Raw genomic sequence first — 15,845 nt, forward strand, 5'->3', positions numbered from 1 at the left:
ATTCATCAGCTGTTCTCCACGATGCCTTTAGTGCTTTGCGCGGCATCGCCATTTGGTCCGAAATCCACTCTGTGAGAGTTGATGTTGATATTTGTCTACTCCGCTGGCCCATAATTATTGCTATTAAAGTCGTGCTCAAAGTCTGTAGTTCAAACTTCACGACCCTCATCGCCGCCACCAACACAAGTGGGTTACTCTGTTCTTTGGAGAGCGCTTTTGCAAAACTTCCTGCCTATTTCCCAGAAACCTGACCAGCCTCCAAAATGGCTTCGCAATACGCCAAAGACAAGCTTGAAGGCTTCGCCAATCGTATCGAGAAAGTTGCGCTCGTGGGTGTAAGGGTTTGAGTCACTTAAAACAATATCAGTATTTTCATCACTGATGCTTAGTAATATTCAGGCCGGCGGTACGCTGGGGAAACACATCGCCCAGGAGCTTGTCAAGACGGGGAAACACGTCGTAACCGCACTCACACGCTCTGGGAGCACCAACAAGTTGCCTGAGGGCGTCAGTCCTGTCATTGTGGACTATGACGACGAGACGTCTTTGGTGGAGGCAATGAAGGGACACCAAATTCTTATTATCACTCTGGCCGTGAGGGCCCCTCCTGGAACACAGAGCAAACTGATCAAAGCAGCGTCAAAAGCTGGCGTTTCTTACATCATGCCAAATGCTTGGGGGACTAACCCCTTAGACGAGAAGCTCATGAAGGACACCTTCTTCTACCAAGGTTTTGGTGAGTGGCGAACCACAAAACTCTTTCATTTACCTGATCATAGCTAATTTTCAAACTCCAGTCGATGCGTGCAAGGAGATTGAATCCCTTGGAGTAAGCAAGTGGTTCGTACTTTCATGTGGTTTCTGGTATGAGTTCAGCCTTGGTGGAACGGCAGATCGCTATGGATTTGATTTCCATAACCGATCCCTCGTCCTCTTTGACGATGGCAACACCAAGATCAACACGAGCACCTGGGCACAGTGCGGTCGCGCTGTGGCTTCCTTCCTGAGCCTGAAGCTTCTTCCCGAAGACAAAAACGATAACAGCCCCGCTATCGAAAACTGGACCAACCGCGCCTTCTACGCTTCCAGTTTCCTCGTCAGCCAGAAGGATATGTTCGAGAGCGTCAAGCGTGTCACTGGCACGACGGACGCTGACTGGACGATCAGCAGCGAGAACTCGGAAGAGAGGTACAAGAAGGGAGTCCAGGATTTGCAGAAAGGTGATGTGAAGGGTTTTGTGCGATTGATGTACACTCGAGTCTTCTTCCCAAACGGCGGTGGAGACTATGAAAGTAGCCAGGGCCTCCAAAATGACATCCTAGGTTTACCAAAGGAGGACTTGGATGAAGCTACTAAGGTAGCGATCAAGATGGCTTTGGATGGTTGGCTAGAAGCTACGTATGGAGCTGTGGGCTCACGGAGTGGTTAGTTAAAGTCTTGCGTACAATCAGACCAAGAATGATGTGAAGTGCTTTTAGGGAAACAGATGATCAGTTGCAGAAGATAACGAACAGCGAATCGGGCTTTCATTCCCCTAGTTTTTAACCAGGAGTCGCCAAGTAACGAGCGAGAGTAACTATTGTCCCCACGAGCATAAGGACAACAGCGCTGCACAAGCTAAGGTCTATTAAAGCGAACAAGGAAAGTGATCACTCGTTTCCACTGAGTTGGCTGGGACAATCTGATCGTGCAGGATTTTCCAATTTGGAAGAAGTAAACAGAGGTCATGATTTAGTGGTAATTTGAGGAGTCTATGGTAAATAAGGCGCTGGCACCATGTCCGATGCAAGCCCCAGCTCAACTGCTTTTTCGGTATCGAGCACATCTCTGAAGTACTTGTCTAGCTTCTGGCAAATTGCTCCTCTTTTGCCCTCCCAATAACCAATTATCTCTTCCATGTTACAAGCCACCCATCTCGTTTCCTCCCAGACCATTCGCTCAACTCCTTTGATTCTGCTAGACGCCTCGGGTGGGTCTTGGTATGCTGCCGCTTGCTCTTTTTTGTAGTTTAGAGTAAGGTCGTATCGACCAACATGATCAAAAACATGGTATGCGTCCCATTTCGGTGTCATCATATGTAAGAAAAAAGGCCGCACACCATAAGGACTGACATTATCCTTTTTGGTTGCTGCGCCAGCTGGGACAGCCTTTTCGGACTCGTCTACCGTCGAAACACTTGAGCTTGATGTGCCGACGCCGGTGCTGACCTTATAGTCCTCTGAAGGATCGCCTTGTATAAGTGCGAACCTAAAAATTCCCCTTTCCCGATGATCGTTGTGCTTGTAGTGGCCAACAGGCTGGGGCGGCGCCTCGACAGCATAGAAAGGAAGCCCTGCGGCTTCGGCTGCAGGGAGGAACGTCTCTTTATCCCCGCAGCCCGCCCCGCCTTGGCATAATAGCGGATAGTAGTATTCGGGCCCGTAGTAGTTGTAGTAAGCTGCTAAAAGCAGCGTTTTCCAGTGCCTGGTCTTCGACACCAGGAGTTGCCCAGACTCAGTACTTGCGCGAGCGGACACAGGCGTTTGTTTTGTTTGCGCAATCAGATAGTAGGCGGGTGATATCGATGTCTGCCAAATGTCCGGCCATGTGATCATGCCTGTACTTTGGAACGCGGTCGATGTGAAGAGAGCGCCGGAGTCGTGTAGCGAGAAGTTGTCTGCATCCAGCCAGAGCACGTTGTTGAATGAGGACAGTATTATGGCAAACACTTTGTATTGGTAGTGAGAAATCTTGCCGCCAAGTTCAGGGAAAGTGCGGCAGGCTGCGTTCAGTGTCGGCAAAACTTCTTCACAAATTTGTGCTTCGTATTCCTCTTCCGGGAGAAAGACTTCAACGGGGAGGGCTGTCCCTATTCGACGCAGAAGTCGAAGTGAAACCATCAAAGGCGGAAAATATGATCCACCGCCGACCGTAACAATGCCCTCGGGATGGTTATTCCTGGAGCTGTACTTCGGCAGCCTCTGTTTTACTGCCTTGATGAAACCTTGGTGGTTCTTCTTCATATTCAAGATCTGCTCTGACGTGGTCTCCAGTATGTCCATCAGCTCGGCATTATGATCAGCCGGCCACGGGTCCACTGTCGCTCCCTTGACTGCCTCAATTGGTGTCGATGCAGCAGGCGAGTACTCCTCGAGAATGGTTATCAATTCATGCGCTATGTCGACCTCTTCGTTCTCGAAGCCGCTAGCTATTGGAAGCCATTTTGAAAGCGTCTCAGTACCATCCCATCTCGTTTTGATCTCGGTGCGATATGGGAAGGCGAGGGCGATTATGAAAATAGCCACCAGTACCGCAATCCTTGGGATGGTGACGAACTTTGAGCGACAACAGGATTGAGCGAGAGTCAACATACTGTCGAGACCTAATACTCTCGCAAGGTGCAAACGGATTTGAAAACCATGCCGCGACTTGCTGGTTCATGGCCCAGTGTCAAGATGATGGAGGGAGTGATTCACGCCGGGAAGCACGTAGAATAATTGACTGCCGATGTTTGCTTGCTTGTGAGACACGGAAAGCCTTGCGACTGGCTGTTCGAGGAGACTGTGGGCCATTTCAATCGGCGGTCGAAAGTTTCTGGTCATTAGGACCGTTAAACCAAAAATCACTGAGGCCTACTGATTCATTGGGGCGGAGCATTGACATGCTTACATCTGTGGGTGGAATGTCAGACGGGAAGTGGGTATGCGAATCATGGTTGTCGTGTGCACTTACGCGTTCTAAAAAAAAGGTCGCAGCCACAACGTCCACGCGGCGTCGACATGATCCACCATATTATTTTGGGTGTCATATGTACCATGAAATGATTCCTGTATTGAATGACCCCTGAGTATCTTAGTATTATCACTGAAGTCTAACTAACGGTCTGTATTCGATATTCAAGGCGGCCTACATTGGAGCCTGCCGGCCTCAAGACCGTTGACCTCATTCTGCAACATCACTGTCTGGCCTAGCGACCGAATTAAATCCAAGTTAAAGTTCATAATAGTGCCAACGTATCAGAAAGTATCACTTTGCGATTCGTTGATGTTCCCGTTCGTCGGCATCGAATGCACTGGTGCAGGCGAAACAGGCGGTTTCCAATCAACAAACAATGCCTGATGCGTGTGATTTGAACTGCCGCTGTGAGAACCTGTGCATGGCTTCTCTTCGTCAATCCCAGTCTGCAAGATACCGGGCACGATCTCAATTTTCGGAACTTTCTTTTCTAGCTCGAAATTTGCTTGGATCCCGCTGCATGCGAATTGCTGGGAAGGCAATCCGGTAGTGTTGCCTGAGCGTCTCTTAAAATGGGCTTTTGAAGCAATAAGAGCCATCTTACGGCGTATTGAAGCTCGAAAAGTGTGGGAAAAAAGCGGTCGCAACACAGGGAGGCAAGCCACCACGATGGCCGCACAAAGCTCGCCGAGTGACCAAGCAGCACCATCAACTTGCCGGTATAAATCGTCGTTGCTCGGTTCAACTGGAAGGTATTTGATTTTGACGAATCCGATTGCGCATGTACTGATTGTGTATCGTCAGCTTATAAAGGTGATCGACCCGTTGAAACACGAAACCTGACCCATGTTGGGGAGAGATAAGGGACCATCACATACAAAAACCCAAGACAGAACAGTGCAATCAGTGACAGCCGATGCCAAAGAGAGGCTCTCATATGCCATAGAAGAGGAAGGGGTAAAGCGAAGATCACCCAGTCGCTCAATATATTCCCAACACTTTGTATGATGTACTGGTATCTTGGCAGACATTTTGCGGATATCTTCTTGTCCCAAAACCCAGAAATCGGCCAGCATGTGAAGGCACACATGAGAACGATGGCCAACGTCCAGACGATGACAACAACGAGCATCCAGTCAATAAGTCTCTTTATCTTGGCCGCAAATAGACGACGATATTGCAGCAAAAGGGCAACCTTAACAATGCCGAGACTTGCGTAAAATATGATGATGGCAACATACCATCGCTACTAGGTCATCTTGTGTTAGCCAATCGTTTGATAAACAGATGTGAACGAATACAAGCACTGAACTTGATAGAATCTTCTGGTCATGCTCTCTGTGAGCATCCAAGCATGCTTCCCCAGGCCAGTCTGTGCCATCAGGCATTGGAATACAGCTTCAGCGATCACCAGTATCTTGTTTCGTCGAAATAAGGTCAGCACAACAAATACTCAGAGAGGTTGACAACGCTGGTAGCCGTACCATGGCAGTTAATATTGCCCAGTCGTCAACACCAAACGACTTGACCACAGCCCATCGTGTGTAAAACCGCAAGCCAACTACCAGGGCCGTGAAAGGGACGACGGAAGCAACAACGTAGACTGCCACGTGGCTTCTATCATCTTGAGGCAAAGACTCCATTGGAAACACAGAATTGAATGAAGCCGTATGGGCCATGATGGCCAAGATGTGTCTCAGTAACGAGAAACAGTATACCTTACTCAGTTCACTAAATGGACGCAAAGCAGCGCCATACTAGAGAAGACTTTATGTCTGCTGTGTGATACTTCTCCCGAGTCAGTCACCGCCATTTCTGAAGACAGAGGAACTGTGATGAGTGAAAACAGGAAGTAGTAACGGTTGCATCCTCTGCACGGACACACCTATGCAAGAAGCCACAATGGGGAAGGGGAAGAATATTAGTTGCATAAAGGGCACGTAGTGTGGGGTTGCATCGAGACCTGATATCCTGGAACACTTGCCGTAACTCAAAATTGCGTTTAAGGTCACCTCTGTCCCGAGGACCAAAATATGGTTCGGACTTTTTTCTGCATGATCAAACTCAACTTCGATTTGGTGTCGCGAATCCCTGCTGTTGTACCCTAGGGTATTCAGAAGACCTGTCATGGATCTTGGTGGTCTAGCGAGCGATAGGATTCGGCTGGTTTGAAGCTGGTATCGCAGTAGGGACGTTGTCTCAGGGCAATTATGACGAGGTACATTAATCAAGCAATGAAATTGTAGTCGCAGCGAGGCAGTGTGAGTACCAAGACATACAAAGCAGACTAAAATACAAGTGTCCAAAAATAGATACGTTGAGTCAGCTATAAGAAGGAATCTAGATGCAATTGTATGATATTTAGGTAGGTACAGCAATTGTGAGGGACATTAGATATAGTATAACAAGCATACCTCCTCTCCAACATTCCTCGATGTGTAGATCTACGCATTTCCCTCTCTTTTGTTGTTTAGGTCTTCCACCCTCCCTGCGTATTGAAACTACCAAGGGGGTGCGGTTCCCTGTATATTTGCCAAGAAGATTTGTGTTAAGATTTCTTTTCGTGGAATTCTGAAGCACGTCTCGCTATTTTTCTTCTGATAGTACTGTTTTCGCTGTATCTTTTAATGTCTTTCAGGTTATTGGGCGGCGCGGGCAGATCGTCTGTCTCCAAATAATGGCGGATAGGCCAGACCTCTTAGTTGACGAGACGCTGTTTTAACGTGGCATGACATTGGCTACTTTTTGAACCGATTAGGGAACGAATGATGGCCATAGAATAGTGAGTCGGACATCCGTTAGGGCTACCGAAAATCATGTAGCAACATGGCCCTATTCCTTAATTCCTTCTTAAAATGGAGTATATATGCATCTTAAATAACAACAGCCTCGAGCTGCCGCTGTATAGCCTGCCTGTGCAATGTGTTCGCATTCATCTAATATCGATAGCTCACTTGGACATCCATTAAGCCTCATTATAGGCGTTCCAGCCCTCCACGAAATTATACTTCTTGAACCTTTGTAGAAGGGCAATTTTAAGCAGGGCATGAGATGAAAGATCTCCCCAATTTCGTGGGCTAGGAGAAGAGTACTTAGAATCTTGAATCCTGAGGTACAGGATCGAGATTAGTCAATCTGTTGGCAGGAGCAAGGTCGAAAATTAGTTGCCTTTTAGAACAGTAAAATAAAAGGGCCCCGGAAGATTATGGTCCATAGATTTCCTAGATTTCCGCTTCTTATACTTATACAATTAATTGCCTGTAATATCCAACAAGAAGGGTACATATAACATTATTATAGCGCCGTTCCGGATAGTATTGGGAAATTAAGGGCTGGACGCGGCTGATATCTTGGCCGAGAAGGCTGCGCGTCAGTGTCAAGCGGTCGGTTTCGAGCGCTAGAGTGCATGGCCATTGACGATTCGCGTCAGGAGTAGTAATGAAGGATACATGGAAAAGATCGTGGCGTACGTTCTTGATGGGCAGGTTTAGAGAATACTGCGGTGGTACTGTCGAATCGAGCCTCCTCGCAGTTTCGTACAATTCCCGCGCCAACCATGATCACCGCGGCAGGGGTAGAGGCAGTGCACGCCACCTTGATTCCTGGAGTGCAGCTAGCATGATGGGCACGGTAATGTGCCGATGTGCTATAGGGGCAGAGCTCGAGAATGGAGGTGAAATAAAACGGACGATTGGAGATGGGAACAGATGTAGTGAGGCAGGCAGAAGTGTCGGTGATGAGCCGTCCTGGCCTTTTATCAATAATGCCGGCTATATACACGGGCAGGCGAGGCTTTAATTACACGAGATTGTGGAGCTGCAGACTTTAACCTGCCATCATTTCAGTGGTCTACCTGGGCTTCGTCAAGGCTCAAGAAACCTTCGTTCACCCTTCTTCACCAGAAAACGTGTCTATTTGAGCTGTACCAGCGTGTTACCTCAGCTCTTTGTTGCGGACGGGAGTGGCGCCAACGATATCTTCGTTCGTTTGTCCTGAAGAATGAAACATGGCCCGAACTTGCTAATAAGCACGAAAACGGTGACAGCATAGTGATTAAGAAAGGCTCGTTCATCAACACGGTATTCTCGTTTGGCCTATCGAGGAATTGATATCTCAAAGATGGCGATGCAAAATCTGGTTCGTTCAAACAGTAAGAGAATATTTGTATCTTTTATAAACATTCGATCTCCACTCTTCTCTTTTTTAGATGATGTCGAATGTTTTGCTTGAGTAACTACAAACGTCTGATGTAACTATCTTAATTTCCCGCCCGTTCAAACTTCTCGAACGTCCAGCCATACTTGCCTAAGCCATGTGGTCCGGTGACGAATCGTCTTGCATTGTTTACACTCAGTTTACTTCGATGAGGCCTATCTTTTGAGCATGGTTGGTCGATACCCTATAGTCATTTCCGTCAGCTTGAAGATCCCCGTCTTGATTTCTCTCCCGCAGGTTACTCTGTCAGGGGAAGCCTGAGCCACCCAACGACTACGCGCATGACTTACTTGTGATTCCCTGAGCGCAGCAGATGGTTGAAACACTTGCAACCCTCCGCGATGACTGCGTGTACGGCCGGGTTCAAATCCCACTGCAACATTTAGAGTTAGCCATCAAAGCACCAAGGAGGAGGTTCAGTGGGAAAGAGGTCGAAGCAGATCACCATATGCCAGTGCCTGTCTCGAAATGGCAGCCTAAGAAGGTTCTTTGACTCCAGCAGTGCTACAGACCACGCATATGGCGGAAGCTTCTCCCTGGTCAAGTTAGGAACTTATCCAGAAGCTGCTTACTAGCCCGGAAGAAATTCAATACATCCTCCCAAGCGATTTGACCGGGCCTGTTCTCTGTACTCGTCGTCATTAGAAGCCTCGCGGTCTCGTAATTTTCGGCGTCCAATACAATCCGTGGCCTTGCTTGCTCAGGAGGAACGTCTGCAGGGGGAGGTGGGTTGAAGACAGGCTGCCTTGCTTGTCGCAGTATTTCAGCCTGTAGCCTCCGGTCAATTTGTGGTCGTCGTGGTCGGTCTTCATCTGGTCTTGCTCGACGAATGGGTGAAATCTTTTTCACACCTATAGAATAGAAGTTTAGAAATATAATCACTAAAACAGATGATTTGATTGAAAATTGAGTAGGTCGGGATAGAATCCGCCTGTAGCTTGTTACGAGAGCTAGGCTCGAGTATCGGGCTTCAGGGTAAGTAGTAAAGTTGTGTTTTTATGGAAGATATATCTTCATGGAAATGTAGAAACTTATTCAGAAGCTGCTCACCATCATTGGTCGTCTTCTTTTCTGGAGTCTTGGGTGCGGACTGCAAGTCTCTTGTCGCTGAAGGCGCCGGAGGGGTCCCAGGAGGACCAGCAAGGCCAGGAGGAGGACTAGATCCACCTATGCCAAGCATGGCACCGGGACGGGCAGGCCCGCTTGTGCCGGAAGTACCAGCAACAGGACTAGGTTCACCTGTGATAGAAAGGCCACCGAGGGGAGGAGGGGAAGTAGTCCCCGGATCGTCTTGTACCGTCGAATTCGGAGAGGCATTGTCGAGGAGACTAATGACGTACGGCGAAAGCGCATCTTCATCTTTTAGTAGCGGTTCCATGTCTGCCCAGAACCTCTCCAGGTTTGTCTCTGCTGTCTTCCTTGCGGTACTCCATTCTGTCAATTTGACGCCTTTCAACTTGCTGTTGGGAGCTGGCTAGAACATTGTCAGTACAAGTCCCCTACCAAAGTGCTATCACAGAGAGTAAACGAAAGCAGGCTGGGCCGCAGCAAGACCTTGAATATGCATTGCTCCCTGCATATTTGGCCAATAACCCCAGGCATCTAAAAGAAGGAGGAAACTCGATGCTACCTACATAGCTGAACTGAGTCATGGGGTCGGGTGTGAGATGCTTCTTCATACAAAGGATAATGCTTGAATGCATCTGATCCATGTTTTCGAGATTGGCCATATAATCGTTCCAGGCACCAAAATCCTGCAATTCAGCATGTTCAATTGAAATTGATTGGCTTTTGAAACTTCTTTGTGTTATCATGTCAACCATTGTGCAGTCGAAAGCTTCCTCTGCCTTCTCAGTTGCGTAATCCGTCATCCAGGGTTGGCCTCTGCGTATAAGGTTCAGGAGTTCATCCGCTATAGTATGTTGATTTAGATGACGTGCGTCCTCCTCCTGCTCGTCTTGTATCAAGCTCATCAGGGAGACAAGGGTTGCCTGTCTGGAACCTTGGGGAACACTTGGAACCCCAGGCCCTGCAATATTTGTTTAGCTATTACAGCACTGATAAAGATTGTTTACGTAGAAGGACAGTGGAGGGGCTACTAGAGCTATAGCCGCACAAAAGGCTCCAGGTCAGGCAGTGAATCTATTCCAAATATGATAGTCATGTTTACCCGGATAGGTAAATTTCAATTCTGAAAGCTGCTTACCGAATGCTCTAAACTGCGGTATGTGGTTGTCGACGGTTGACCGATTGCGGAAGTACCTCCTCAGAACCTTCGAAGACGTTAAGGCATCAGTCACAGGGTAGAAAAGGAAGAGTCGATGGGCCACGAATTCCTGGAGGGTCAGAAGATGGGTTGTCCAGTCTTCTGTACCGGGCACAGCCTCTGATAACCTCAGCGCACGGTCGTACATATTGTGCCAAGTATCGCAAGCTACCGTCAGGTCGGCCATGGCAGCTTTGAAATACGTAGACCACATACGGAGATTGTTGTTAGATTCCTCGCTGGCCTGCCAAGAAAAACACCAGTCAACGACAAGTCGCCCGGCAAAAGGTGGCGCTTCCGCGTCACAACGAGAAGTCCCTGCAGGTAAATTATACTTACCCACGGGTATGAACTCCCATCTGTATACAACACCATATGGTGCGAATGATCGCGGACGTCGGTGAGATACTCGAGAAACTTGCCCGGGTCTTCTTTCAGACCCTGAATCTTGTTCTCGAATGCTTGCATTCGGCTACCGCAGATAGCAATTAGAAACTCCCACATGCTCTCACTCGGACAAGTATAAAGGAATGTGTCGCGATGAATACTAAGATATTGCTCGAGATTTGTTTCGTCTCCGGGTTGCTGTGCTATCCCCCGGGCAGGGGCGGTAGGTTTCCAGATCCGCTGAATGTCTTCCCCAGGACAGCTGTACAACGTATCATTTCTCCCAGCTATAATCTCTGTGGCCAGATTCTCCAGAAATCCATATATTCTGATCTGAATCTCCATGAGAACTGCACCTTGGAAACCATGATCCAGACCCGAGGCGTGTAATGCTTCTATATCGGACTCCGGGGTCACGTAGTAGAGAGCACCGTACGCGTCATCCTCATCATCACCGGCGGAATATAGTCCTGTCATGGCTTTCCCGTCGTAGTAACCTCTGTCACCCACCACAATGGACAAGTCTCCTAAAAATTCTCCGTTCAATTCAAAAAAATCGGAATCGATGAACTTTTTGGGATGATATATCGCTCTGGATACTAAAAGCTGGAGGACTGTCTCTGAGCGCTTGGTTAAATCGGTTGAGTTGAAGTTTGGCCATTTTACGTGATTATGGTTCCCGCCAGTTATAGGCCAAAACTTCCTTCTTTTGTCTTTGCCTCTCCATGGTGCCAGGCCACTGGAGTACTGCAGTTAGCCTTTTGCGTGAGCAAACGAATTTTGGATAGAAGTCATTGCTAGGGCCTCAAGGTGTCATATGACGGTGTGTTGATATTTCTACTTAAAGATTATAGCAACTGGTAGCAATGCCTGTGGCGAAAAGAGAGAAAAAAATAGATGATAAGGAGTGTCTCTATCTTTGTTGATGTACTTACTCTAAATCTGGGCGATGGCTCGTAGGCATACCGGGATAATTACCAGAAGTTGGCCAGGCTCTTGAAACCAACTGTATTTTCTTTGTTCTGTCCATATTAATCCAGCGGTTCTCGATCTTGAAACGATTATTATTGTAGGTTTCCGCGAACCTCCGCCATGTTGCCATGATATCAGCCGCATGTGGAAGCCTCTGCGGCCGCGTATCTGTCGCAGGTTCTGATGACATCTTGAGCGGGAGATACTCCAGCTAAACCGACTGATTAAGAAGGCGCGAAGATTTTAAAAGATCTTCCGGGGAAACTGGCGACTGCTTTCTTTCCGAGTCGAATCACAGTCACCTAGAGCAGAATACAGGCGTTGTATAGACGAAGAGAAGATAACCGTGATTGATTTCTGCTTGCCTTTTTGCGCTTTATTTGTGGCTTAGCATTGACATGTATTTCTTTGATGCAAAAGTCGACTCGACCGTTGAAGTGTATGTGTTGTCATCTTTGTACAAAGCCGTTTCCGTCGCATAAGTCGATCAGTCACGTACAAAGCATTGAATTTATTGATTTGTTAGACGATAACGACCATCACTATCATGGCACGGTAAATCGCAGTTTCTTGATCCGGTAGAAATCGCTTCGTCAGTGAATATGACCTTCTTTATTCGACGAATCAAGTAGACTACTGTTTCCAGGTTCCATCTCTTGACACATGCAAGCAAGCCCAGCTACAAGCCCATGGTAGATATTCGTTTTATCACATCCGCACACAGCAATCCCTGCAAAGATCACGGTCTACATGTTGTATTCATGGCCCAGATCAGCATTTCTCATGGCATTACCTATTGCAAGCATAACCTTTAACGTAGTGGCGGGTCACATTGTCCATCGCCAAATAGGCAATACTACGGATATGGAATTGAATCGGAGATTCCCCAATAGTATTGGTTAGAATTGTAATACTTACATAGATTTGTTTCTAAGCCCGGTATGATACTTGCAGCCCTGCTGAACTTCAGTCCAGCCTGTTCTTTGACTAGTCCGTGAGGTTGACCTTTTGGATCCAGCTTTCACTACGTCCTCCTGAATGGCCACCGCCATCGGTGTTTGAGTATCTAGTTAGCTAGACTGCACGTCTTATTTCGGGCGACTCGTGGGGCTTGAGGCTCGTTAGTGGAGACTGTTGGGCTTGACCTGGAATACTAACAGGCTGCGGCTTCCAAAACCCCGCCTCAGATTTACTGTGCAACAAAAAGAAAGGATGGGTGCCTCCCGTGTTAGCTATATCACCACACTAACGCTGTCCACCAAAACTTTTGATAGGACGAACTATGGACGAACGAGCGAGGATTTCCGTGGCGCTCCCACGCAAGAACCCAAACCGCAGCTACTGGCAAGACCCTCCCGATGACATAGCCGATCTGAAGACGACGCAACACGTGCCGGAGAGGGCTGACATCGTCATCATCGGGAGCGGCATTACCGGCGCCGCCGTCGCCTGGAATCTGCTGCAGGATGGCAGCAGCAGCAGCTCCTCCCTAAGCGTTGTAATGCTCGAGGCGCGGCAGGCTTGTTCCGGCGCGACAGGACGCAACGGTCAGCACAGCTCTCCATCCCTCGATGTGACGGCCCCAGGCTGACACTGCGCGTCCAACCCCAGGTGGGCACACGAAAGCGGCCAGCTACCGGTCCTTTCTCGAGAATGCTGCCGCCCTGGGCACCGCTGCCGCGGCGAAGATAGCGCGCCTCGAGCTCGCCAACATTAATGCCATGCATTCCTTCGCTGCAGAGCACTCGATCCCATGTGACTCCAACCCATGCCAGACCGTGGATATCATTTACGATGAGCCGCACTGGCGCGAAGCACATCAGGCCGTCGAGGCAATGCGTCTCGCCCTTGGACCAGACGACCCTGCGGCTGAGTACGCCTTCCACGACAAGGAGGAGGTAAAGGCGCGATTCTACTGCGCGGGCACCGACCCAGAGCCGGTCGGGGCCATTAGTTATGCTGCGGGGAGTATCTCGGGATATCAGTTCGGCATAGGCGTTTTGAAACTGGCTTTGCAGAAGGGTCTGAACCTGCAGACGAACACGCCGGCTGTAGGTCTGAAGCAGTGTTCCGACGGTAGTGGTAGATGGGAAGTTAGCACTCCTCGCGGACACATTATTGCGGAAAAGGTTCTTCTCGCCACGAATGGCTACTCGGCCTATCTATGGAAGGCGTTTCAAGGTGCTATTGTGCCCTTGCGTGGACAGGTCACCGCCCACCGCCCTGGGAGCAACATGCCAGGGGATGGACTGCCTACGACGTACTCGTTCATCTACGAGAACGGATATGAGTACATGATCCCTCGCCCCCCTGGATCCAAACATGCTGGCGACATTGTAATCGGCGGCGGGCTAGTCAAGGCGCCTCAGGAGGGTCTCTTTGAATACGGTACAACAGATGACACTTCGCTCAACGAGGACATAAGCGCGTACTTACGCGATTCCACGGCGCGTTGCTTTGGAAAGAACTGGGGCGAAGACCACCCCGACGGCAGGATCAGGAGAGAGTGGACGGGGATCATGGGCTACAGCCCTGATGGCTTCCCATTCGTCGGTGAGATGCCCGGGTCAAGGGGGCTCTGGGCAAGCTGCAGTTTCCAAGGACACGGCATGGTGCTCTGCTGGATGTGTGCACGTGCGATGGTGAAGATGATGCGTGCCGATGGAGATCTGGACAGTTGGTTCCCCCGGGCATTTGTGATCTCCGAGGAGAGGCTTGGCAAGCGATTCCGAGGCCGGCTGCACACGTCCGCTGCCGTGGAGGATCATCAGCAGGCCTGAGCTTTGGCTCCGGCCCACCTTGACCGCTGCTTCATCTCAGCAAAATGGTCAGTTGGACCCGGAAATAATAAGCAAAAGCGTGTTATTCTCGAAACTCTACCAGAGTGGTCGAGTGCGATGTCATGTGGCGATGTCACTCTGTGTCGATCCCGCGCTGAGGGGTCAGCCCGGGCGAGCAGAACCTACGCCACCAGGTAGCGAGGCCGAGCCTTACAGTGCCCAATGTTTTATGAGTGATGATCACGCAACCTTCATGAGCCCGTCTGTCTGTGCCCAAGGTGGCTTACAAACACTTGTATAAGAGATACCCACATGAATCGTGAAGGTGCTGCCGGGTTGCGAGGCGGCCAGGGGGGGCATCCTAGGAGTCCGGATCCGAAGCCCGGCCCCGAAAGCCAAAATGGCCCGGAGGATCGGCTTTGCAGGACAGCGTGCCGGGACCATGGGACGAGGGTCGCATCGCCGTGCGTGCTGTACGCAAGGCCGTGTGCATGGGAGGGAATCCTTCCCGAACTTTCAGAGTCGTGTCCGTTCGTCGGCAGGTCGGCTGAAGACCTTCTCCACCCCCTCTTTTCACAAATCCTTCGGAGAACTCACCATCGATCAATGAGCCATCAAGTAATACCAGGCAACTGTGTACTTTCCTTGAAATCTAGAGGTAGAGTATACAGTGGGCTATGATAGTTCAAAAGTCTTCGAGAGGCATATTTCGTGACAGAGGTAGGGCCAGAATTAGCCTATCTGATATTCCACAGCCGTTGCAGACCTGAGTTGTCTGCCACAGTTATCTAAATTTCCCATTTGGGTAGGGCTTGAGACCATGCAGGTATGGGCACATCGTCTCGAGGTTGAAAGCACTAGACCGTCAAGTGAGCCAATTCATTCCCGGAACAAATTCCGTAGACAGGGCTGTGCCAGAAAGATTCGACGTAGATATGTGTGTAAATTGAAATATGAAGCGTTGCAAGGACCGGGGGCCTTATCTCCCCACTTGGAGTCTTGAATTGCTTATCTCTCATGCAGGTTTGAAAGGCTGGGCTTCCTTCTCGGTTTGTTGTGGGAGGGCTGATAGAGATGAATATTCGGTCGGGCTGACCGCATTGGGCTTGGTCCTGCAAGCCTGGCTGAGAGACGGGATTTGGAGAGCAAATGCCGAGTGCGAGAGGTTGAGTTTTGGCTCCAACTGAACTCCACACAGCACGGCCGGATCCGGCTCCGTGGCAATTGTGCATTGAAGGTGAGGGGCAGGGGGGCTTGGAGATCTTGTGCTGGACAGCAAGAGAGGCAGACAGAGACAGAGAGAAAGAGGCGAAGAGGCAAAGACAAGGAAGAAAAACGCAGATCTGCCCGTGCGACCGGCCACCGAGAACGTGGATGCCTCGTGTCTGTCAGTTGCCAACTTGCGTAAGGTTGAGGCGTGAGACGCGCGCTGGCTCCAGGCTGGGAGCGTGCGCACAGGCACAGCACAGGCACAGCCAGAAGCAGTGCGAACGATGATCCGTTTCAATGTC

The 15,845-nt window shown here is 49.5% G+C and overlaps 4 protein-coding genes across 4 annotated transcripts; 2 read left to right on the plus strand and 2 right to left on the minus strand.

Moving 5' to 3' along the window:
* Positions 1–263: 263 nt before the first annotated feature.
* J7T55_013811 (uncharacterized protein) lies at positions 264–1,429 on the plus strand (the record flags this gene model as incomplete). Its single annotated transcript, XM_053140719.1, has 3 exons — positions 264–335; positions 400–736; positions 798–1,429. 3 exons carry the CDS (start codon positions 264–266, stop codon positions 1,427–1,429), a joined length of 1,041 nt encoding a protein of 346 aa, XP_052996148.1.
* Positions 1,430–1,751: 322 nt separating this feature from the next.
* Positions 1,752–3,350, minus strand: J7T55_013812 (uncharacterized protein; the record flags this gene model as incomplete). The annotated part of the gene is made up of 1 exon (XM_053140720.1): positions 1,752–3,350. The coding sequence occupies one exon, from the start codon at positions 3,348–3,350 to the stop codon at positions 1,752–1,754; it is 1,599 nt and encodes a 532-aa protein (XP_052996149.1).
* A 4,714-nt stretch (positions 3,351–8,064) lies between these two features.
* J7T55_013813 (uncharacterized protein) lies at positions 8,065–11,744 on the minus strand (the record flags this gene model as incomplete). Its single annotated transcript, XM_053140723.1, has 9 exons — positions 8,065–8,113; positions 8,220–8,302; positions 8,375–8,433; positions 8,502–8,678; positions 8,980–9,403; positions 9,564–9,841; positions 10,136–10,439; positions 10,535–11,109; positions 11,549–11,744. 9 exons carry the CDS (start codon positions 11,742–11,744, stop codon positions 8,065–8,067), a joined length of 2,145 nt encoding a protein of 714 aa, XP_052996150.1.
* Positions 11,745–12,836: 1,092 nt separating this feature from the next.
* On the plus strand, positions 12,837–14,334 carry J7T55_013814 (fad dependent oxidoreductase; the record flags this gene model as incomplete). The annotated part of the gene is made up of 2 exons (XM_053140724.1): positions 12,837–13,101; positions 13,166–14,334. The coding sequence occupies 2 exons, from the start codon at positions 12,837–12,839 to the stop codon at positions 14,332–14,334; spliced, it is 1,434 nt and encodes a 477-aa protein (XP_052996151.1).
* Positions 14,335–15,845: the final 1,511 nt, after the last annotated feature.

Source organism: Diaporthe amygdali (genome assembly GCF_026229845.1).
Source record: "Diaporthe amygdali strain CAA958 chromosome Unknown NODE_7_length_1459731_cov_64_868725, whole genome shotgun sequence".
In the NCBI taxonomy this organism is placed as follows: Eukaryota; Fungi; Ascomycota; class Sordariomycetes; order Diaporthales; family Diaporthaceae; genus Diaporthe; species Diaporthe amygdali.